This window comes from Ylistrum balloti, unplaced genomic scaffold (genome assembly GCF_031769215.1).
Source record: "Ylistrum balloti isolate Yb309-2 unplaced genomic scaffold, AGI_CSIRO_Ybal_v1 Utg369772, whole genome shotgun sequence".
Lineage (NCBI taxonomy): Eukaryota > Metazoa > Mollusca > Bivalvia > Pectinida > Pectinidae > Ylistrum > Ylistrum balloti.
The window spans coordinates 683918-709904 of record NW_026781965.1 but is presented as its reverse complement, the minus strand read 5'-3'; the positions used below and the strand labels follow the sequence as shown (position 1 = coordinate 709904).

The window sequence follows — 25987 nt, the reverse complement described above, 5'->3', positions numbered from 1 at the left end:
AATTCGGCGGAGTTTTGTGCAACCTAACAGAGGACGCTGACTGCAAAAGTGAGCATTGGAAGAATGCCTTGTCATTTGATTATGAAAGTCTAACGAGGCGTTTTACCTTCCTTCATAACCCTCATATTAACAGATACTCTGTGTGTTTATGATTATAAATAGTTATAAGTAGATATATGTAATTTTCTACAAAACTAGCTAAAGATAGATGTATAATCACAAAACATATTTTCGCTCGTTCACAAGGATGTTGTTGAAGATTAATAGAAATCGGGAAGATCTAATCCCATTTCTGTTTCTTGTGACGACAAAACAGTCTTTAAGACAAAATAGCGACGTGTAAAATTAATTACGTAAAACTTACCTCTTCGAGAACGTCTGCGATCTTACTGAGTGATTCCTCTGGAAGGTGTTTAAAGGTCGGGACGCTGAAATAGAAAACCCGAGTCTAATAAATAGGAACACTTACCAAACCAAATTCAGTAAAATTTAACATTGAAATAAAGAAACAATTTTCATTGAAAATTATTCGGATATAAAATTTTGAATATGAAAACGAAATCATTATTATCGGTAAAACCAGGAGTATCCCCGTGCGTTCCTAAGCCCATGTGACTGACAATGCATAGTAAAGAAAATGCAAAAGTTACGATAATGGAAAATTCCAAAGAAAACCTGTGAAATTCTGACATTTCTAAAACAAAACAAAAAATATAGTATCCATTTCTATAACAAAAACAAATGATCCAAAGATGTCCACACCACACGAGACGGCATTGGTGTAACTCATTTACACTCACTTCTTGGCCACGCGTTCGAACCTGCGCCTAATGAGCCGATTGTCCACCTCGGTCACTCGCATGCCAGCCGTGATTGTACATAACGTAACACAATCATATCACACAATCATATATCCCCGAAACACAATTAGTAGTTATGAAAGTCTCCAGCGTCCCAGAACTAGAGCGTTAATCGTCTGTATCAGTACGGCTACTAAATCCAATCGTAACTCTCGACTGGGATACGGAGCGGTTTGGGCGATGTATATAAGCACAGCATATACTCTCTCTCCGATAACGCTTGTCGGGACCGTGCTAACCAGGCAAGACATCAAAGTATATTGAGATGTCTAAATTCACTGATAAACTAGGCTCGGGGGCTTCAAGGTGAGAGGCCAACTCGGCCCGTGGGTTACGTGTTATGTAAATAGAAAGAAAGAGGAGATAACGAAGAGGAAGAGGGGGAGAGGGAAGTCTCAATTTTTGTAATCACTTTAATAACACATTTCCAATCAATTCTAATTCTATTAGAAAAATTTTTTTATGTTTTTTTTCCAATGATTATTATTATAAGCGAGGGAAAAACGAAATCATGACAAAGTGCATCCTAGAGTCGAGACAAGTAAGTTGGAAAACAGATCATTGTGTAACCCAACCCGTTTGTTCTGGCTGATGAGTAGTATGTACTTTGGCAATGGAATGCTCCATTATGTCACAGATATATTCTCACAGTTTTGTAGAGTGTTATCAACTATGTGTATTACTGATATATGAAAGAGAGCAAAGCATTTCGGTAACAACTATTATATTTTCACCTGTCAGTCTAAAAATACGTGAGCAACTTAGAAATAGCTACTCATGTTTTAATGTGGGCATTAATTTTAACGAACACCACGCGAATAGCATGCGAATTAATTATACAGGGTATGATAACGAAATCATACAAGGGAAACTTACATATGAAAATTAAAATCTAAAACACCCAGGAGGCCATGGGCTTTAATGGTCACCTGAGGTCTTCAGGTTTTTAGACTGTTTTAGAACATGTCCATCAATCCCAGAATTTGGAAAGACAGATAAAAACTGATATATGCATACTTACAAAGTTTTTCTTGGTCTAAGTTTAAAGGTTTCATTTTCAATTTAACAAACCTGACACTCTATATTGTTGTAGTTTAGCATATTTGACCTCTGTGACATTGAATGAAGGTCAAGGTCATTCATTTAAACAAACATGTCATTCATACCAGCATGCTACTGGCCCAATATCATGACCCTGTACCTTGTGGTTATTGAAAAGATGTTGACATATTTGATACATGTGACATTGTAAGTGGGTCAAGGTCATTCTTTTAAACAAACTTAGTTGCACTTCATCCACTAGGCATTCTAGATTATCTCACAAACAAAGGTTGCCTTTCTAACCATTAATTTCAAACACCCTATAACAATGTACTCCAGACCATCTATCACATCATTATGACATCATAAGTGATCCCAAAACGACATCGTCAACACTCCCATAACACCCGTGATCACCCCATAGTACTTTGCCTCGGCAGTACAACACCTTGCATTTTGTTGTCTGTATTGTAGATATATCAATATCTGTAGCTGCTGATAATATAAGGTCATATCCGATGTCGTCATAACATGTGTGAATACTTCTTGGGGTCGTCACGTTCCCATGGCAATCAAAACCACAAATAAAGTACAATGCTTAGAAGAACTGCTTTGGCCAATAACAAAAAAACAGAGATATTATGTAATATCTACACCATGGCCTTTGGTCGTGCGTGCATTGACGTGCATTGTTACCTAACACATAATTGTCGTTTCTCGTTAACCGCCAGCTATCTGTCGATGTACGGTTTCTATGTGACAGCCTTACTGGATAGCTTTATTAACGGAAAAATAAACTATCGATACCGAGGGTCTCTCTCAACGACCCCTGGGTCTCTCTCCATGGCCCTAATCCAATCCATTACTTGGTCTCTCTCCATGGCCCTTAGGCCATCCATTACAGGGTCCCACTTCGTGGCCCTGTAGTCATCCATTACAGCCGGAGGTTCTCGCTAACGTCTAGACCCGAGATGGTTCGGCGTCTGTCTACCACAAAGTCATTATGTAATGGATGCCAAGTAGCGACACCTCTAACTGGTAGCAACATAAAACATTGACTTCTGGCAAATAGACAGTAAAGAATTGATAAAAAAAACCCCGAAACTCAGTCTGGTAGATTGGGAAATGTCGAAATAGCGCAGACGGATGCCGGATTTACGAAACAGACAATTAATGAAGTTAAGTATAAATGGCGCCGTCATTCAGTCACCTTCCACGGGTAGTACTAATGTTGAACTGTGTCATCTATGTAAGACTGAATACTTCTTCATTAGGAACTTTTATATTTACCTCTATGTATTTACAAGAAACCTCGATATTAAGGAAAGCACCAATGACACGCTCACCTGTCCAGCAGGTGTACATGTCGCTTATTAATATAAGTTTATGACTAATATATTCCCTTCGCTGTGGTGGGTTCTCTGATAACATGAAGTAAAATGAAGTTCGCATGCTGGTGCAGATCCCGAACGACTCGTCCAAGTCAGGTGTGAAAGATATGATCCAAATTATCCATTACATTGATTTGTTTAAAGACGGAAGCGACTGTACATTTAGGAAGCTTGAGTTGATTTCTTATGAGTGCCAACACTTAAAACAAAAAAATGGTCTCGTGACATGTGACGATAATTTGCGGCCCAGCAGAAATGATCACTACACTAAAGTGCGGTCCCGTCAGAGGTGATCACTACAATAACGTGCGGTCCCGTCAGAAGTGCTCACTTCACTAAAGTGCGGTCACGTCAGAAGTGATCACAACACTAAAGTGCGGTCCCGTCAGAAGTGATCACTACACTAACGTGCGGTCCCGTCAGAAGTGATCACTACAATAACGTGCGGTCCCGTCAGAAGTGATCACAACACTAAAGTGCGGTCCCGTCAGAAGTGATCACTGCACTAACGTGCGGTCCCGTCAGAAGTGATCACTACAATAACGTGCGGTCCCGTCAGAAGTGATCACTGCACTAACGTGCGGTCCCGTCAGACGTGATCACTACACTAACGTGCGGTCCCGTCAGACGTGATCACTACACTAAAGTGCGGTCCCGTCAGAAGTGTAATTTGCGAACCCGTCATGCGTCTAGATAATGTGAGGTCTCGTCACGCTTGATAATAATGTGCGGCCTCGTCAGAATGACGATCATTTTATGTCTCCTCATAAGTCATGTCTCGCCAATCATGATGGAAATAAGTGGCCCGTCAGAAGTGATGATCAAGCATGTGGACCCGTCTCATGTGATGATAACGTTATGTCTCGCCACGCATGGTGAAAATGTGCGGCCCCGTCATAAGTGATGAACGAACCATGTGTAGACCTGTCACACATCATGATAACGTGAGGTTTCGCCACGCATGATGTAAATGAAACGATAATTTGCGTAAAACTCATTATTTAGTTCGAGTATGCGGGTAAGAAAGTCGGTAGTCGGCGGCCCCTTGCCCACTCGAAATTCCGGCATGCACTGCGACAGTATTGAGATCAAACAGAATTGGGTTATCGCAAGATCTCCGGGATGCTGACCAATTGAATGTACACGATAAACGGCAGGGGCAGTAGTAGTTCACGGTTAATCGCTAGTACACCACGGACTGACAAAGACGATCTCTTCAACACAAACAGTACTTTGTCGGGCTTACTCAGTGGCTGCACGATATAAGTAACACTACAAGCCGAAACCTTCACCAATCCGGTCGACTTACGTGTAAACGTGAGTCTTCATGTCAAATAAGGAAAACGTGATAACAGTGTTTAATGTTTATGCCGAGAGGAAATAATATACATTCCGAAATATTTTATAAATAGTTTTCTATCAGTGTGAAAAGAACGCCCAGAAATCATCAAGAAAGGACAACTCTATTTAAGTCTACGTAATTTAGACATGACGTCATACATATCGTTTTAGCGTCTTTATGCTGCATCCGAGACACATTCTCCGCCGCAATACAAACCCAGTTTCAGAATCTGACTATATAGTGTTTACTAGGATGGCCGTCTTTGAAGACGATATGTAAAGGTCTGGCTCGGCGACGGTAATTTTGCCAGTGTCTGTCCGAACTAAGTTACTCCTTGTTAGTCTGGCACTGAAGAGTTTTTGAGCTGTTTTGCTATGTTTTCCCCTCTGTTTCCATAAGCGAGTATTAACCGTTTGTCTTTAATACACATTTAATTACAAGTGCTACCAATAGTGTTCTGACACAGTTGTTTACGCAATCTTTGGCAATAACGAACACCTAAAACCACATCAAATGTTCACGGTGCTAGCTCGTGCAGCGCATGCGCTGTGGGATGTATGATTTATTACCGATTGTTTTATTATGGTAGATAATACAGTCAATCACTTACTTCTATAAGTATGCACAATTATCAAACCAGCCATATACACACAGCGTGATATTACCACCACTGAAAAGTACCTGAATACACAAATACACGTATTACTTGGATCTCAACATCGCGTTGCTTTCCCACGGGACGAGGTCAGTGTTGAGTCGGAAGGTCAAGGTGAATCTATAAATATATTTGTATGTGTTACAAACCAGTGTACTAGCGTTTGCGAAGCTAGTTAAATTCATGTTTACTTGTAGTGCATGTGTAGAAACCCTATTGATGTAAATTTCTCGACAAGGAACACGCCCACTTCATTCACTATTTGAAATATTCTGACCTTCAACGAGGTACAGTATGCAAGATTTCATTGGACATTGCGACGCATTGATATCCCGTGTTCAGTGTAATAACACCCATAACATTAATTGTTATGCCCAAGCGTGTGATAACACCGAGAAGTGATTGGCTGAAGACTTGGTGGTGTTATGGTGTATGTTTTGTGACGTCACCAGATTTATATATGGAGTTGGGATATCGTCCTATCAGTCTAATAAATAAGAGACTCGTATGACAGGATAAAATTATATTTTTCATTCTTTTAACGCATCCTTGAACGCATTCTGTCCTACTCGTGAAATATATGTGATATTAAAATGGAAATAATTATTTTTTCTTATTACATTTTTAAAACAAAAACAAATTCAAAACAAAATGGAAAAAAACGATCCAATCATAATTGACCAGTGTTGAATAAGGTTCGGGAAATATAACCGCGATGGTCTGACGTCATACCTGACGACATGACGACGACATTTTCAGTGGACTGCTTTACGTGATAGGCCTACCCGACCACTTCATGCTGTGGTCTGGTAAGAGTAGATTTACGACTCATTTTAAATAACAAACTAAAAAAATCAGCAATTCAAACGGGACAGACAATAAATAAGGGAAAATTTCAATTCAGCAACGCTCTGAATCGTCATAATTACAAAAATATCACCACTGGATAAAGTTATATATCATTATAAGTGCTATTACATCTCCATAGGCGATATGAAGTTGGACGTGTTTGATGTTCGTTCTATTGCCTGTTGGTGCCGTTCTTACCTTGTTCTCATTCGAGAACGTTACATTACCTACTTGGAATGACCAAGGTTTACATTGCGGGTGTGTTTGATGAAGCAGAGGACGCTTACTCTTCCGGAACAACAGGTCTTATTCTCTATTTATTTTTTCGTAAGGCTCTTTGTATTTTTTGTTCATATTTTGCCCTAGTTTTATTGAATTCAAGTTAAAATTATGATTTTTTTGTTGGTAATTTCTTTTTTGTTTATTTTTTTCACAGGCAGAAATTTAATAAAACACTGGTTGATTACGTGAAAATTTGAATTTTTTCAAACTCGTCACGGATTTTCGTTTTATCTCGACTAAAGTTTAGAAAAATGAAAAATTCTTACGACTCTAATTTCACATGCTCTTTGAGTGTGACGTCAACATCATTTTAGTCATACATAGAGAAGGTAACTTAAGATGTTTTTGTTTGATTGTAAATGATGCACAAATAAAACAATATGCAGGTAAGAGTAAGCACACATGGACTTTATGACCGCAAATCTACACTCTACTGGTACAGATAGTGCACATTACATACAACACATGCGATATCATGATGCAACAGAAGAATCAGAGACTAATCCCTACTTTTGTAAACACCTCCGCCACCAGTAGCTAAGGGTACGGCAAGTACAGCGGCGTTGATCTTACTATAGAAAATAAAAGCACTTTGATAAGGTAGTTGTATGTTATTTAATCGCCCATTACAATTACAAATTAAAAGTTCTGAGAGTCTGCAGCTCTGGTGTAGTCCTGTAGTCCAAGGCCGACGTCTGTAGCCATGAACCCACGACTTGTACCGAGAGGAGCTGAGATAGGACCCCACACCAGGTGCTGCAGCAGTTGTTGTGTGTACATTTTACAGTTTGATAAATGCGTGTTGACCACATGTTTTGACCATGTTGTCACGGTGTGTGGTAGCTACCGTCCAGTACCTCACGCGCGTCCATATCTAAATGTATCAATTAAGATTCTAGTCTTTATATCCCCAATAGACACGCCACATAAATATCCGACAACGCTATCACGTGTTTGTGAGCAAAACACATGTATCTTGTCTCGTGTTCAGGTATTTTTTCCTTCAACTGTTTTGATGTTAAGCTTTTAATTACATATGTTGGATGTGTTTTTACTAAGTTCTTTTGATGTTTTTTGTTCCCTCGAAAATTAACGTGTTTTATTTTTTTCTAATTTTTGATAGGAACTTCAAAAGTAATTTGTTGACATTTCCTTAGAAGTCGTGTTTAAAATCAAACGTAACCACAAGACCTGCTTTCAAATTGCGAATTTAACATTTGAGGAAGATGTTTATAAACTGTAATGTTTAATGTGTGTGTTGATAGCTTGTCCTTGAAGTGATTGATATTTCAACGTCGAAAGATTTCTATCTAGTTCCACAAAACTTCCTTTAAGAATTTGATCTAGATTTCCGGCACTATTACGGACGGAGGAGGGTTGTTTCCGAAGTTTGGCCACGGTCCAGCGGTAAAACGGACTCGATGGTGTTTAGCTGAGTTTTGGCTAATCAACACTACCGCGGCAGTAGAACATTGATAACATGCCTACTTAGAGTCAAAGCTATTTATTCAGGTGGAATTCCTTATTTTTCAAGTTCCATATCTCTATTTTCAAAGAGGAAAACAAATTCGACCTTGGGGTACAAGAACAGTCATCAATTTCCACACAAATGTCGGACACGTATAAGTATAATATACAACTAACTGTGGAACTCTCAAGAGAGCAGAGATTAACGTATGGACCTTTGATTGAGAGGTTTAATGGTAATGGGCTTGATAACAGAATAATCCCTGAGGCCATGGTAAAAGACAGAAAGGGCAGTTTTTGCTATTCGTCTCTATCGAAGCGTCATTTTGTGCTTATTCCTGTCGGCTGATATCACCCAACAAGGCGTCATTTTGTGTTATTCATACTTACATGTATGTATCTTCTGAGACGTAATTTTGTGCTGTCGCAATTTTGTACTACAGACTGTTTGTAGTAAAAAAAGACCTTGAACAGTCCTTTGATTTCACTTTCAGATATGTTGATGACGTCTTTAAGTTACAAGAAATGTATTGACCATTTCCAACATATATTTTATACCCACCAGAATTGGAAATCAACACACGATAGACTCTTTTACATCAGCTGACTTATCTCGATCTTTTCCTACAACGACCATTATGATTTCAATTGCCCTATTGTGAATTTTCCATTTCTGGATAGCAATATCCCTACATCCCCAACCTATGGTATTTACATGTCACAGTTGATTCGATATTCAACGGTTTGTTCCTTTTGTCACGAGAAATAAGTCGTCAACTGACAAACAAATTCGTAACTCGAGGTTTCAAAAGAAACAAGTTGTCGAAAATTTTGGAGAGGTTTTATGTTGCCAGAGTGATATAATTGAGAAATATTCTGTTCCTTTATATGTCCCGTAGCTGGACGTTTTTTATGCTCGTTAGTTTGCGTGTTGGTTCCGTTTTTGTATACCTTGTTCTCATTTGAGAACCAGGCTTACTTTCATTGACCAAGGTTGATGTGGCGGGTGTCGTAGATGAAGCATATGACCTGGTCTTATTCTCAATGTATATTTTCCTGAGTATCCTTGTAAATCTTTCTTTTGTCCGTATTTTGTCCTAGTTTATCGAATTTGACTTTGTATTATGATTAATTTTACATTTTAGTATTTTCTTGGTGTTTTTTGTAGTGTGCCCCTATCAATTTGTGGGAGTCAAAGTATATCTCATAAAAGTCTCGTCTTTAATCTTTTTTTCGCAATTAGAGATTACAAATTCTTATTTGTGGTAGCCCTTACTCGTTGTAGAAAAAAACCCGATAAAGTTAGTCCCACCAGTGCCTTATTTCCTTCGGGGAATTTTATGTTAACAAAATATTAGCGTTTATACTTCAACCAGTACTAGATAGACTACAAAATAAAAGTTATATGTGAAGTGCACATATAAAAAAAAGTTTTACTAATTAATATAAACGTACATCGTTTGTTACTGTATTGGATAAACCAACTGTGATCTAGAGTGTAATATGACATACATACACCAATTGTCCTCCGACTAGGCTAATTTTCTCATTGTCCTCGTAATAGGACAAAGCTGTGTCTAGATCCATGCATCAATCCTTATATCTACGACCGAGCTTTGCCGCAGAAACGGTTTCTGTGTCTAGAGCCACGCATTATTTCCCGTATTTTGGACCGAGGTTTGCTATTCTGTGTCTGCAGTCGAGAACCAAACATGCTAATCCCTGTAACAAGCGTCTTCCTTCAAACCCTTCCAGTGACTAGGGCCTAGCTTTGCCTTCTCCGTGTCTAGGACCGAGTTTTGCATTTTTGTGCCTAGAGCCGCGCATCATTCGCCGTATCTAGACCGAGCTTTCCATTTCTGTGTCTAGAGCCACGCATCATTACCAATATCTTTGACCATACTTTGCCTACCTGTATCTAGAGCCGCCCATCATTCCCCAAATCTTGGACCGAACTTTACCTTTCTGTATCTAGAGCCGCGCATCATTTCCCGTATTTTGGACCGAACTTTACCTTTCTGTATCTAGAGCCGCGCATCATTTCTCGTATTTTGGACCGAACTTTACCTTTCTGTATCTAGAGCCGCGCATCATTTCCCGTATTTTGGACCGAACTTTACCTTTCTGTATCTAGAGCCGCGCATCATTTCTCGTATTTTGGACTGAGCTTTCCATTTCTGTGTCTAGAGCCACGCATCATTCCCCGTATCTTGGACTTAGTTAACATTTCTGTGTCTAGAGCTACGCATCATTCCCCGTATCTTGGACTAAGCTTTACCTTTCTGTGTCTAAAGCCACGCATCTGTGTCTACAGCCAAGAGCCCAACATGATATTACCCGTAGCTAGCGCCTTCCCGTGACCAGGTAATAGCGTTGCCTTCTCTGTGTCTACGACGGAGTTTTGCTCTCCAACCGTGTAGGGCTGTGCCTTTACCTCGTCTTGGGCCAAGCTTTGCATTCCTGCGTCTAGTGTCTAGCTTTTGCTTTCCCCGTGTCTAGGACCGAGTTCTACTTTCCCCCATTGTCCAGGGCACAGCAGCGGCTTTTTTTACCATGATTAGGGTAGAACTGTGCATTCACTTCCTTTTGGGCCGATTTTTACTTTGACAGTGTCTAGGGCCGAGCTTCTAGTCTAAGAGCCGACATTCGCTTGATATCAAGGGATGCAGAAGAATGCAATTCGTTTACACAACTGGTAACCATTAGCTTTAGATCAGAATGCATTTTTTCTTGTCCGCTTTTATGTGTAATATCAACAAACACTTCGTTATTCGTGATTTGTGACAACATTAAGAGTAGAATGCTTCCAACAAGTGCACCTTTATGTTCACGTGAAACATCGTAAAGCACGTGCACCAGCAAGAAATGGCGACATCATGTAAAGTGTGGCTAAGGACGTTCCAAGGGCAACTAGCAAACAAACAGAGCATTTGTTGGATACAATGTGTACATCTAGACCTTGAGTGAAGCACCAAAACCAAACAGCCATATTTCAGGAAGGTTTGTGATAATCGTTTTCCTGATAGTCATCAACAGCAGATGTGTCAGAAAATGTGATTTAAGCAAGGACCTAGCAGTCAATGCTTTGTCAACACAAACAAACGTATTATAAAACTTGCGGGCGTCTTATTAATATCCCTTTTAAACACTATTTCAATAAAATCATGGTGCAAAGTACTTTTATCAATAACCTAGTTTAGTTTGTTTCCATGGAGGCCGACGAAACCCAAAGTTAACGAAAACAGCATCACGGATATCGCTGCGTCTGATGTCGATAGCAACAATATAACTTGGGTAGTGATCATGAGTCACACCATCGGCGTAATCACTTAATATTTATAGAATCCATACATCTCTGGGGTTACTGTACACGGATGAAAGAGTGCATATAATATTTATTAATATCAGTGTGGCGTGATAGGATTTTGGAAAATTAATCATACAAATGTTGTTCTTTATGTTCATTACTGGGTCAATGCTTGGGCAAGCTTGTAAATATTATTCCTGATGTTCACAGAAAGTTTAGTTTATGGTGTCGAATGTTTTTGTAAATGAGTTCATATAAAAGCAACATATCGTAAAGAGTGTTAATGTGAGCGCACCTGTTCCCCATACACACGGCAGACGGGAGGATAGCGTTCTAGCATAAAACAACGTGGCAATGTTTACATTAATTGAAATGGGAAAATGAAAAATGATCAATTACAGGGGTGTTTTTCATTATGTCTTTAATTACTGGGATCCTTTCAAGTTGTACCGTTATGTAAGCCATGTATTGATGCATTCTAGGCTTCTACAGTAGGCGATAAACTATCACTGGAAGGGTAAAACGGGTTCTTCAATCAATATGTAAAGAGCGCCACCTGTTGGGACAGAGAAGACAATTCAACGAACATCCGCGCATCGCATACCTCCATGAATGTGGACCGATTAGGCACTTAGGAGTCCTTTGTACAAATATTCTGGTGAAAGTACACTAATCACAAAATGCTTCATATATCTTTTGGTTCTCCTTTAGGAACGTCCCACGCTCACTACTGGTGTCACCAGTCTGATGCACGTCTAATGAGCTTAGCTGTCTGTTTGGTCCATCCTACCAACGACCCGGATTGGCTCAATATTGAACGATCGCTTAACGGGCTTGCATAAATTTTCTGGTAAACATGAATATTTCGGAGTTCGTTGTCCTCATAATCAGGGAAGTTCACTGCTATATATTCCAATAAACACACCATGCTCACTGTTTAATCATTTGATATGTGAGTATGTTCGCTAAAAAATATGATTTATTCAATTTTGTGTGGAAACACTTTGAAGATTAAAAATTATCACCAGTTCGTTCTGTCCTATTTTTGGATGCCTTGCTGTTGCTTGTGTTTATAATTGCAATCTTTCCTTGTCCATTTAAATAATGTGTTACTACAGGAATTACTACAGAACCTGATACCTACGTTTCAGGAGACAAAGAATGTACTGGACGACCTACATAATGAGAAAGTTGAAAAATGTAAGGACTAGGATTCCCTGAGAATCTATCGATAGTCATCAACACGACCGAGTTTTAGAGGTTGCGCGTGCTGTAATCTGATGACGTATCTGTAATGACACGCGCTCATCACACAATGAACAACAAACCCTGATACCCAGAAGCTATACAAATAAACAGCGTGTTATAACCGTAATATCGGGGCTATTTGAGGTATCGGTGGAGTAAACTGATAAATACTTTGAGAACATAAATAGGGCGCTGAATCTCTGACAGATTACACAGAGCATATCTCATATCATTCACTGTTAACATATATATATTTCGATAATTTTCCATAAAAACACAGTGTTGATAGAAGGCTAGGGGAAGCTATATTGACACCCTAAAACGCAGAAATGAGTCACATGCTCGTGTTTACTTCTTTTAGAATTTTTTGAAAATTGGACTTTTATGCGTGGAACATGCTTATGATTCAATTGTGTATGATTTGATTTGCACACACACTTATTTTATTGAATACATTCAACATCAAAAGACAGGAGAAGACGGTATTAAATTGGTATCGCCTACTACACAAACTCCCGCCTGTTAGAGAGTATGCGCGTTTTTGTGAAGTAAATGCAACTGCACCCCAAGGCCGCGTGTTAGATATTAGTTTCATGTAGTTTTCATATCCAAGCAATTTCAAAACAGACATAATACCGATTACTTGTAATGGAGTCCTTGGCATCCCTCTGTGGCTTAAGTTGGGCCTAAAGGGAATTATTTGAAAACGAGTCTCCTACTCCGAAGTAATGTTGGAGACAAGGTGGGCTCATACACCAAGATACAATGGTCGAGTCAGGGCGGGCTCGCACTTCAGGATAGAATGTCAAGGATAAGTAGAATTTTTCATTCTTTATAAGAATGAAATAGAGGCTTGCCTCGCGTTAGACAGCTTCATAATCTTCCCCTGAGGATTGACATCCGCCTATTTCACCCTAGATGACGTGAGTCTAATAATCTTCCCCGAGCGTTGAGATCCCCAGTCTCACTCCAAATGAAGGGAATAATTATTTTGCTTCTCTGTTTTCTTTGTCCAAGTGCAAGACGAAGTGTATTGTGTGTAAACAAAAGCACGTGGAAGGCGTATGAATATTGACGACGTCGGCGCCTCAGACGTTTCATGTATTGTGATTTAATCATACACAAAATGTAATCCGTGTGAACACGCCCATAAAACGTCTATAAATTGTACACTTGGTATAGATATTTTAAACAAAAAATGTGAATGAGTTTGAATCCTGATGAAAACAGGATTTTAAGTTTTGAAGATAACACAAGATTTCAGTAACAGACGAACAACTATTTGTCGATCTCTACTAGAGTTATCGTTCCTTAACGATCACAATACACATATGTTAACGGTTCGCGGACTACCAATAACTGACCTCGCGGTCAAAGTCTAAATTAAGTCGGGCTAAACTATGGCGGCATCCCTGAAAACGTCAACGAAGGACACAGCTGTAAACCGTTCTGTATACCATCGATCAGCGTGAAAAAAAGCCCAACATTTTGAGAGGTCATGTGTAAATATTGTCGACAAATAGCCATTAGTTATTACTAATATCACAGTATATGAACAAGACGTCGTAAGTTGAAAAGTGAAAGTACAAAATGTAAATTGGTGACTGTTCACTAAAAATTAATTTTCCGCGATATAATCCATAACGTTTATAGCCACATAATATTTTCAAGATGAACAAACATCTATTTCCAAAATAATAATGTTAAGGTAAGGATGGGTTCATACTCCGGGGTACAATGTTAGGATAAGGATGGGGTCATACTCCGGGGTACAATGTTAGGATAAGGATGGGGTCATACTCCGGGGTACAATGTTAGGATAAGGGCAGGTTCATACTCCATGGTACAATGTTAGGATAAGGGCAGGTTCATACTCCATGGTACAATGTTAGGATAAGGGCAGGTTCATACTCCGGGGTACAATGTTAGGATAAGGGCAGGTTCATACTCCGGGGTACAATGTTAGGATAAGGGCGGGCTCATACTCCGAGGTACAATGTTAGGATAAGGGCGGGCTCATACTCCGGGTACAATGTTAGAAAGGGCGGGCTCATAACAATGTTATGGGTACAATGTTAGGATAAAGACGGGCTCATACTCCGGGGTTCAATGTTAGGATAAGGGCGGGCTCATACTCCGAGGTACAATGTTAGGATAAGGATGGGCTCATAATCTGGGGTACAATGTTAGGATAAGGGCAGGTTCATACTCCGAGGTACAATGTTAGGATAAGGGCGGGCTCATACTCCGAGGTACAATGTTAGGATAATGATGGGCTCATACTCCGAGGTACAATGTTAGAATAATGATGGGCTCATACTCCGGGGTACAATGTTAGGATAAGGGCGGATTAATACTGTGGGGTAGAATGTTAGGGCAAAGGTGGACTCATTTTCTGGGGTAGAATGTTAGGATAAGGGTGAGATCGTATCTGAGTGAAAACAAGTTGAGGACAAGACGGGCTCTACTGTAGTATCATCTAGGTTTCTGAAGTTCTCTAGTGAACAATGGTAAATATGGACACCTTTGTTGAAAAAAATATACTTTTAAGAACAAATATACAGTAGTGACTTAGAAATAAATTGCGGCAAATTCTAGGAAACGCAACTAAAATAATCATTACTATCATTTTCGTTGGGACTCCCTGAGTCACGAAATCAGTATGGATCGGCACTATCAATTTTAGTGTCTTCCGACTTGTTCATGGGACGACCATGTCAGCGAATGTAGCATGTAATCATACGAGATCGCACCGACTGCATCGTATCCAGAATATGTTACCTAAGATAGCACAGCAGTTAGGTAAATCTCGCGCAAATCTAGTGCCTCGTCACATGCTTATCAACGATACAGACCATCTTTGATACGAAAGTGACGAATCAACTGTTTTAAAACATTTTTCAAAAACGCATTATCTATCTTTCTAACACCGTCATCAGTGTATGATGGCGGACTGACGGACCGTACATGTAACAGTTTCAGTAGTTCGACAGGCTTTATGTTCACGTTACGGACATGTTTTCAGTCAAGGTTAACAGATATAAACTTGTTTTTTCCATACGATGATATGCCAAGACTTATCAAGTAGTAATCTATATCAGGAATATTCACAGACGTTTGGAAAATGTATCACATTTGAAGCTCTGTCGGACAACGAGTTTATATCCCCCGGTCTGAGATATTGTTTTGATGCCTAGTATAATATCTTATTAATGTACCAATTTAATTTGTATGGATATACTATCTTGTACAACCCTTACATACGAATACACGAGGCTTGATCTTTCACGTCAAAATGCATCGTTTACCTATTTCGAGTGGGCCAACTGCCGGTGTTTGTATCTATTTCAGTTACAACAAACATTTTCTTAGCAAGCCCTTGTACCAGGCTACACGATTTTTAACAGAGAGAATGTGATTACCCTTTCTGGTACATGTTTCATGCATGTTGAAATCGGCACAACAAGAGGAGTATATGATAACAATAAGGTCATCTCAAGGTCAAAACGAACCATTCACAATACAGTACGAACAGTATAGATTCCCAACATGATGTTTCGATGAATACAGGTGCACACGTTTACGCTAGCAGTAGAGCTAAAGTGTCCCTTTACAGTCATTCTTATTTCCCAGAGTTACTTCCCTTCGTGTCATTCTTACAGCGACGATGAGGGCCGAGAATGGTTTAGAGCTGGGTTACTTTATACAGAATGTTCCTTGTGTCCACTCAGTAACACCCTTTAATTTGGCGACTACTCTCAATTTGAACAGCATTAAAGTCCAGTCATTTATTCAAAGAGCTTACAACGTGTATCCATGTATAAAGCCTTTATGTCCCGACTCATAAGTTGAGAGAACTTTCGACTTGTGTGTCAATTTATAAAGCTTATGACTTACGTTATATATAGCTACATAGCTTATGACTACACGTTTATCTAATTATAGCGAGCCCAGCGAACGCATTATGGTATTTCATATGGAAATTCAAAGCAGTTGAAAACAGACACAGCCAAAACCAACAAACTGCGTGTGATTAGCTTTTTACAGCACGGACTGTGAGTTTACGACCAATCAAAGTCCAAGTAATTCGAAAAAGCGAACAAACACAGATATCAAAAATTCGAAACCCGCAACGGTATAAATTTGTTCGTGAAATTAGTTTTTAACCAACCCGGATAGAATCACATTATTTCCTGTTGATGTAATTTCCGGTTTAAAGCGTGAGATATACAAAATTACGGAACGGTACAATACGGAACGAACCCATACAAAAATACGGAACCGAGAAAAGCTGTACTCAGGCAGGTAACTACTGTTAACATTACCAACAGTGACTTGTATTTAATGAGGTGTCAAAATGACATATTTTGACGATTGAACAATGCACCAAGTTTCACAAGACTAGTTTTGGAACCTACAATTTACATTACATGGTGGTACTGAAGAAGGAGAAATAACATCGACAAATCAGATTGAAAAATATCTGATCCAATACAAATGTTTGTCAAGATCAAACTTGCATAATTACAAGGAAATATCACATCATGCCTACCAAAAGTGGAGGAAAGTACGTCTTGTACAAAGGGAGCTAACTCTAATTCAGAATGGTGCTTTCAGTAAGATTGCGCATTGCCTAATAATAATGAGATTGCCATTCTTATCGACATGAAACGATTACCTTGAAGAATCAACATAAATATATATATATATGATCCATGTACATTTTCTTGGCCATCTTTGTCCGGTGACAAACGAAACAAACCCAACTTTATATTAATTTCATTTTAAGGATTTGATTATCACTGTACGATAAAGTGCCTATAAATCATAAAAAAAATTCTATAAACTTAACTAACATCTCCATGGAACCGGGACATCCTGATGATGTTTGATATGGGCACCAGATTGTTTAAGGGATACGTTTGTCTAGAAGTTTTGTCTCACTGACTCTCAATACCGTTCATATTATCATCTCTAAAACAACATCTTACGTATGACTTGTTTTGACTTTCCGGGTATGGATTGGTACATATTAATCGACAGTCTGTAAATATGCGCCTTACATTGGTGGAATATACTGTCTTACGTCAGGATTAAGACAACATGTCGTCCTATCGTGATCCATGTTGGTCAGTTTGGTTAGTTAACTACACAATGTAAAGATTGCGTACCACCTGTTCTAAGGGGGACAACTCTAACATAAACGGGTGCATGAAACAGACACATGTGACTTACCTTCTCAGGAATTCCATGTTTTCCGTGTGTCTCATGAGACCAGTCCTCATCATGATGCTCTGGAAACATGGCCGGTCTATCGCCCATAACTTACAAGCAGTGATGGCTGCGAACAATCAAAATAAAGATAATTTAAATTTTAACTATTAATTCGTTTGTAATGTTATGGTTTCAATGTGTTAATTCTAACATTACAATCAAACCTGTCTATTGAGGCCACTCCAGGGAGCAGATAAAAGCGACCTTTATAAACAGATGGCCTTTATATAGACGTTCAAATACTATGAATTGTATTACATAGGGAACCACAAAAGTGGCCTTTATAGACAAGTGACCGTTGTATAAAGGTTGTCTTTATCGCATGTTTAACTGTATGTGTATGTTCCTATCAGACTACCAACAAACTTAGAACATTCCTTACAGCATGAAATACACTGTCCTGTGCCATTACACACTAACGGTGCGCACCTGAATACCTATGATGTAGCTGTTAAGAGGTTTACGCACGTGTTAATATACTTTCAGTTACAAATACCAGATATCCTAAATCTGTCAAATTTACTAAATGATAAGATATCGCCTTGTCCTTCACTCCATGTTACCTTAATATTTGTTGTTCAAAAACATTTTGATTTCCTTTTTGTTCAAGTGGAAGTATGATTCCACGGGAAACATCATTTAGTATCCTTACATCTTGTATACACTATCATACATTTCAAACAGAAAAAAACTGAATGCTAGCTTTCAAAACATCTTAGAATTTCATCTACTATCTGATATCTTCATGTAAAATCAGATATCAGAAACTGATCAGGTTTCCGACATGATTTAATTTGATGCTACGTCAAGCATCGTTTCTGTTACACTTATCACAAAGTGTTATCGAAAATAATCACGAGTAATGTGTCAAATTAATCATAGCAACTTCTTTTGTATATATATTATATGGCACATGGACAGCGAGCAACATAAAGTCGCTGTTTCTTAAAATCCACCAACCTCCAATAGCGGGGCGCACCATTACCAGCTTCTGGACTAAAGGAGGATTAACTCCCTTTAGCTGCTTTGGTCTCTACAATAAGTTGCAGTGTAACGTTTTTTACTGGGCAAGTTGTGGCTTCAATACCGGCTATAAATGCCAGTCTACAGGAAATGGGATATGTTTAGACAAGGTATACTATCTTCTATTGCTTTGATCTTTCGGCCTTTAAGATATTACATATAGCATAAACCATGTCCATCAATGATATAAATTACTGACGAGTGATATACCTTTAGGCGTCAAAATATTTATGAATTACGTAAAATACAGTGGAATACTGGGTAACTATGACAACAACGACTCGTGACAGAGATACTTATGTATACATGTAAATAGACGACCAGGATGTTAGTAAAAAGGAATGCAAATTTAAGACATAGGGATAGAAAGTATAAAACTCAAGACAGAAATCATAGAAATAGGGTTAGAAATTCTAGAAAAAATGGTTAGAATTATAGAAATAGGGTTAGAAATTATAGAGATAGGGTTAGAAATTCTAGAAAAAATGGTTAGAATTATAGAAATAGGGTTAGAAATTCTATGGTTAGAATTATAGATAGGGTTAGAAATTATAGAGATAGGGTTAGAAATTATAGAAATAGGATTAGAAATTATAGAAATAGGGTTAGAAATTATAGAGATAGGGATAGAAATTATAGAAATAGGATTAGAAATTATAGAAATAGGGTTAGAAATTATAGAAATAGGGATAGAAATTATAAAGATAGGGTTAGAAATTATAGAAATAGGGTTAGAAATTATAGAAATAGGGTTAGAAATTATAGAAATAGGGTTAGAAATTATAGAGATAGGGTTAGAAATTATAGAAATAGGGTTAGAAATTATAGAGATAGGGTTAGAAATTATAGAAATAGGATTAGAAATTATAGAATAGGGTTAGAAATTATAGAAATAGGGATAGAAATTATAAAGATAGGGTTAGAAATTATAGAAATAGGGTTAGAAATTATAGAGATAGGGTTAGAAATTATAGAAATAGGATTAGAAATTATAGAGATAGGGATAGAAATTATAAAGATAGGGATAGAAATTATAGAAATAGGGTTAGAAATTATAGAAATAGGGTTAGAAATTATAGAAATAGGGTTAGAAATTATAGAAATAGGGTTAGAAATTATAGAAATAGGGTTAGAAATTATAGAGATAGGGATAGAAATTATAGAAATAGGATTAGAAATTATTGAGATAGGGTTAGAAATTATAGAGAGAGGGATAGAAATTATAGAGATAGGGATAGAAATTATAGAATAGGGATAGAAATTATAGAAATAGGATTAGAAATTATAGAAATAGGGTTAGAAATTATAAAGATAGGGTTAGAAATTATAGAGGGATAGAAATTATAGAGATAGGGATAGAAATTATAGAAATAGGATTAGAAATTATTGAAATAGGATTAGAAATTATAAAGATAGGGTTAGAAATTATAGAGAGAGGGATAGAAATTATAGAGATAGGGATAGAAATTATAGAAATAGGATTAGAAATTATAGAGATAGGGATAGAAATTATAGAAATAGGGTTAGAAATTATAGAGATAGGGATAGAAATTATAGAAATAGGATTAGAAATTATTGAAATAGGATTAGAAATTATAAAATAGGGTTAGAAATTATAGAAATAGGGTTAGAAATTATAAAGATAGGGTTAGAAATTATAGAGAGAGGGATAGAAATTATAGAGATAGGGATAGAAATTATAGAAATAGGATTAGAAATTATAGAGATAGGGATAGAAATTATAGAAATAGGGTTAGAAATTATAGAGATAGGGATAGAAATTATAGAAATAGGATTAGAAATTCTAGAAATAGGGTTAGAAATTATAGAAATAGGGATAGAAATTATAAAGATAGGGTTAGAAATTCTAGAAATAGAGATAGAAATTATAAAGATAGGGTTAGAAATTATAGAAATAGGGTTAGAAATTATAGAGATAGGGATAGAAATTATAGAAATAGGATTAGAAATTATAGAGATAGGGTTAGAAATAATAGAAATAGGGTTAGAAATTATAGAGATAGGGTTAGAAATAATAGAAATAGGGATAGAAATTATAGAGATAGGGTTAGAAATTATAGAGATAGGGTTAGAAATAATAGAAATAGGGTTAGAAATTCTAGAAATAAGATTAGAAATTATAAAGATAGGGTAAGAAATGATAGACCAGGGATAGACATTATTATAGAAATAGGGTTAGAAATTCTAGAAATGAGTATATAAATCATAGTACCACACCTTAAATTCTAAACAGCAATATCAGAATCCCATAGTTTCTAAGTCAGAAGTAGATGTTCCCCCAAACTGTTTAAGTCAGATACATCAGCAGAACACAGGATTTGTATGGATTTTACACGCTTGGTTTTCTTCTCTAACAGGGTTTAATTATTTTTTATGAAAATTTCGAAAATACGAACAGACAATTATGGAATGGTATTCCTCTTCAATCTCGTCAAGATTGCACTTGATACATTTTCTTCTATCTTGTACACTATAACTTAATCAGCCAACTTCTATATTAAGTTTATATGAAGACATCCGAACTCTGGTAAGTTCATAATTCACGGTTACCTACTTTAATTACGTGTACATTATTTTATAAAGTAAAAACATCTGTTAAGTATTGAAAAATATAACTCGAAGACGATGTTATGGTGACTTGATATTTCCATCGAGAAATATCACACAATCTATTTCTAATTATTATATACTATTTGACTCCAGATATATCAAAGATCAAGATAATTTTATCTCTACACACTTAAGCAATTGCATACAAGACTTTCCTGCCTTGATCCGCGACCCTTATCTGGGTTTCTCTGAATTAACATTAAAATCTATAAGCATACCTATAACAGTTAAATCATGTAAAACCATACTTCATTCTCCCTAAGAATTCCGCCATTTCTGATATCTACAACTTTGGTTATCGATATTGACTGTTAAAGCCCACTATGCTGTGTAATGTATAGTTGGAGTATAATAAATCATAAAGACCCTCTGGAGACTCTGCTAAAATAACAGTATCCTCAGCGTACATGGGGACAACCAGGTTTAGTTAGTGTAGTTAAATACTTGGATAGTGATGATTAATAAATTGCATTTCAAAATCGTTGACATATAAAGAGTACAAAATCGTGGACATATAAAGAGTACAAAACCGGGGACAACTTCTCCGTGAAATAATCCGTTCTAATATTCAAAATAAGAAACCCACTGTATTTTACACAGCATCAGAATTGTCCGTTCAATAATCTAATAATTGTTCACATAATTCCTTCCAAACATTCTTTGATTAATCTACTACACCTATTTGGTCTATTACTGAAGCCGAAAACTTTCCTATAAATAATAATGCAGCAGTGCAGTCTGTTCTTGTTTTCCAATAATCTATTCATTGAAGTTTGTAATGTGAAAATAACAACCACAGTTGATAAGTCTTTCCGGAAACCAAACTGGCGTCTCTTATCATACTATATTTCATCGAATATTAATACACCAATGTTAAATAAAGACGTGAAAAGATTTCTATTGCAGTCAACGAATGTGGGCCCCTTTAAATGTTGGCACAATATTTGTCCAGAATTAAAGACATTTATAAAAAGTGTACATGATACACAGAACTACAACCCTCTACCAATTAGATAAGAATTAATTAACATGTCGTCCATTTCAATTTTCTAATCAAAATTAAAACTGAGGGTACAATGTATACTTACCTTTGACACAAGCTAATACGATACAATGTAATCCGAAGGATGACGCAGTTTTATATGTACATTTGTATTAATGGTGCTATTCACTTGTGTCTTCCCTACAGTCTTTGACACTTGATACACGAGTACAATGTATAACGTTCTTCAGCACTGTACGGGTACTGACCTTGGGTACAATGTAAAACAACCTTTGACCCCTGCTGTTTGGGTGTGATGTATACTGACCGTTGACACTTGCTGTACGGGTGTGATGTATACTGACCTTTGACACCTGCTGTACGGGTGTGATGTATACTGACCTTTGACACCTGCTGTACGGGTGTGATGTATACTGACCTTTGACACCTGCTGTACGGGTGTGATGTATACTGACCTTTGACACTTGCTGTACGGGTGTAATGTATACTGACTTTTGACACTTGCTGTACGGGTGTAATGTATACTGACTTTTGACACTTGCTGTACGGGTGTGATGTATACTGACCTTTGACACTAGCTGTACGAGTGTGATGTATACTGACCTTTGACACTAGCTGTTCGGGTACAGTTGTAGAGGATGGCCAGTTCCCCAAACACTTTTGCCGGTCCCATGGTACAAAGTTTTGTCGAATCTTTGGTCACTTCCACCTTCCCCTCTGAAAATACAAATGTAGATAATAAACACAAACGTTCTTTTATAATATAATAACAGATATGGGTTTATGATAAATGTGACGACTCCCCATTTTCGTTTTAACGACTTGTTCGAGGAAGAGTCGGGCGCAGCGCGCGCAGAACAGGATGTCCTGAAACAGAAGATTTTTCCCCATTACGACAGCACCGAGCATGTAAAACCAGCCATAATAATGACAATACACGTTCATCTGTCATGATAGACACAGTGACTTTATAGCATGTCCGGGTTTAACACTTTGTTTACCTATTAGACACGACCACAGTACACACGGCCATGGTTTCTTATTGTTTATATGATTGACGGGAATTAAATGTTCCCCCTCCCCCTCACTGTTACTAAATATAAACTGTATAGATCCAACCAACATAATCCTAAACAGTTCACTCTTATGTATTCAAATTATAATAATTATAAAAAAGTTAACACCATAGGTTCGATAGAAGGTTAATTACCGAAATAAATATTGTATCGACTGACAGTTTAATATTAGAGAAGGACACATCCATTTATTTATCTCATTCACAGGGATCTACTTGTCATGTGTAACTGTTTCATGTTGTCAGTTTGCTAAAAAAAGGAAGGGGAAAACGCAAATGATTTTGATTGGACAGAAATTTTATAAATGACCAATCTTTTTTATGAAATTTGAAAAAAAATGTAAACCCACTAGTCCTTCAGATAACACGATCCACTATGAAAGCATTTGGTTCGAAATTTGATAATATGCGACAGTAGTTATTTGATGATAAACCGAACGTGAAGATGTTTTTAATCAGGAGAAGAACTCTCAATTGTTTTTTTTCGGATGAGAAGTGACGTACAAAAATAAGACAAGGAAAGATGGCTAGTTGTGGGGAGATCACATTTACACAAATAGGGGAGAATGCGGAATGTGTTTTGGAGGAGTTTATTTTACTTACAGATCTGAGCAATGATTGAACGTTTTATCTACAATGTTTTTATCAATTGATAACACGGAAACATGTATTCCAAGACGAATTTCAGTTAAACTATATTTTAATGTCTGCGACGACATTTTCATCATAACTGAAGTTTATACAATTTACATGTACATATCAGATAGTACTCGATGGCCATACTGCGAATGAAACACACGGATATCGGAGATGTCCTCTATGACTCGTGCGAAAGGATGATGCTCTACATCTAAAAACACGTTCATCGTTCCAACTCAGCTTCTCTCTCTCTCTCTCTCTCTCTCTGTCTGTCTCTCTCTCTCTCTCTCTCTCTCTCTCTCTCTCTCTCTCTCTCTCTCTCTCTCAGCTACCGTTATATATTACAAGTGACTAGATACACAGAATAAAAAAAGATAATTATTAGTGACCATTTTGTTAATTTCATTTAACTAACATCCAAACTTTTAAAACGTGAGGTACGTAGTATACGATGAACACAGGGCGGATTCCTCATATTCGGTCTTAATAGACTTCCTGGTAACGGCCAAGCTAGAGTAACATATCAACTAATTATCACAGACTCATTATACATCACAAGACCTCTTAATAGTAGAGCCAGGCCCAGAGATATCGTTAACATTTTAACAATCACTGATAATAATTACCATCTGTGTTTCTGCTTGTACCAGAGCATTATTTGGGCGTGACGTACTGTTCATTCGTTAAGCATAAAAAATGTACAAAGTTGGAATAATCATCACTAAAACCCTATATACATGTACAAACACAAACAAGAGCAATATATATATATAAACGTTGTATATGCATATGCAAGAAGTCTACCTCTAATTATTTACTGAAATTACATAATACAGCTGCTTTGTAATCAAACTATAATGTAATCGTTATACACATCCGTTTGCCTACGAGCCGTTTGTACACAGCCGTTATTTCTCATGACACGATTAATACATCTATTCGTCACATGATGAAAAGTATGTAACAACGGTAGTCAATGCTGCGATGGCCACACAGCCGTTTGTCACATGATACGATGCAAACACAGCCGTTTGTCACATGGTACGATATAAACGAGCCGCTTGTCACATTTCACAATGTATACGTAGCCGCTTGTCACATGGTACAATGCATACGTAGCTGCTTGTCACATGGTACAATGTCACATACATAGCTGCTTGTCACATGGTACAATGTATACGTAGCCGCTTGTCACGTGGTACAATGTGTTCGTAGCTGCTTGTCACGTGGTACAATGTATACGTAGCCGCTTGTCACGTAGTACAATGTATACGTAGCCGCTTGTCACGTGGTACAATGTATACGTAGCCGCTTGTCACATGGTACAATGTATACGTAGCCGCATGTCACATGGTACAATGTATACGTAACTGCTTGTCAAATGGTACAATGTATACGTAGCCGCTTTTCACGTGGTACAATGTATACGTAGTCGCTTGTCACATGGTACAATGTATACGTAGCCGCATGTCACATGGTACAATGTATACGTAGCCGCTTGTCACATGGTACAATGTATACGTAGCCGTTTGTCACATGGTACAATGCATACGTAGCCGCTTGTCACATGGTACAATGTCACATACATAGCTGCTTGTCACGTGGTACAATGTATACGTAGCCGCTTGTCACATGGTACAATGTATACGTAGCCGCATGTTACATGGTACAATGTATACGTAGCCGCTTGTCACATGGTACAATGTATACGTAGCCGCATGTCACATGGTACAATGTATACGTAGCTGCTTGTCACATGGTACAATGTATACGTAGCCGCTTGTCACGTGGTACAATGTATACGTAGCTGCTTGTCACATGGTACAAGGTACATAAATGTCGCTGATGCTAATGTATCCTTTGCCATCACCGAGATTCCCTGGTAACATATAAGTGGCGT

The 25987-nt window shown here is 37.6% G+C and overlaps 1 protein-coding gene across 1 annotated transcript in view; it reads right to left on the bottom strand.

Annotated features, from left to right (window-relative positions):
• Positions 1 to 25987, bottom strand: part of LOC132543952 (cGMP-dependent protein kinase 1-like) — a 102107-nt gene that overhangs the window by 30031 nt on the left and 46089 nt on the right. Inside the window, exons 3-5 of the mRNA XM_060207510.1 lie at positions 22977 to 23090; positions 17678 to 17783; positions 365 to 428 (exon numbers count right to left, since the gene is read on the bottom strand). Coding sequence (XP_060063493.1) covers positions 365 to 428; positions 17678 to 17783; positions 22977 to 23090 — 284 coding nt within the window. The remainder of the gene's footprint in view (positions 1 to 364; positions 429 to 17677; positions 17784 to 22976; positions 23091 to 25987) is intronic.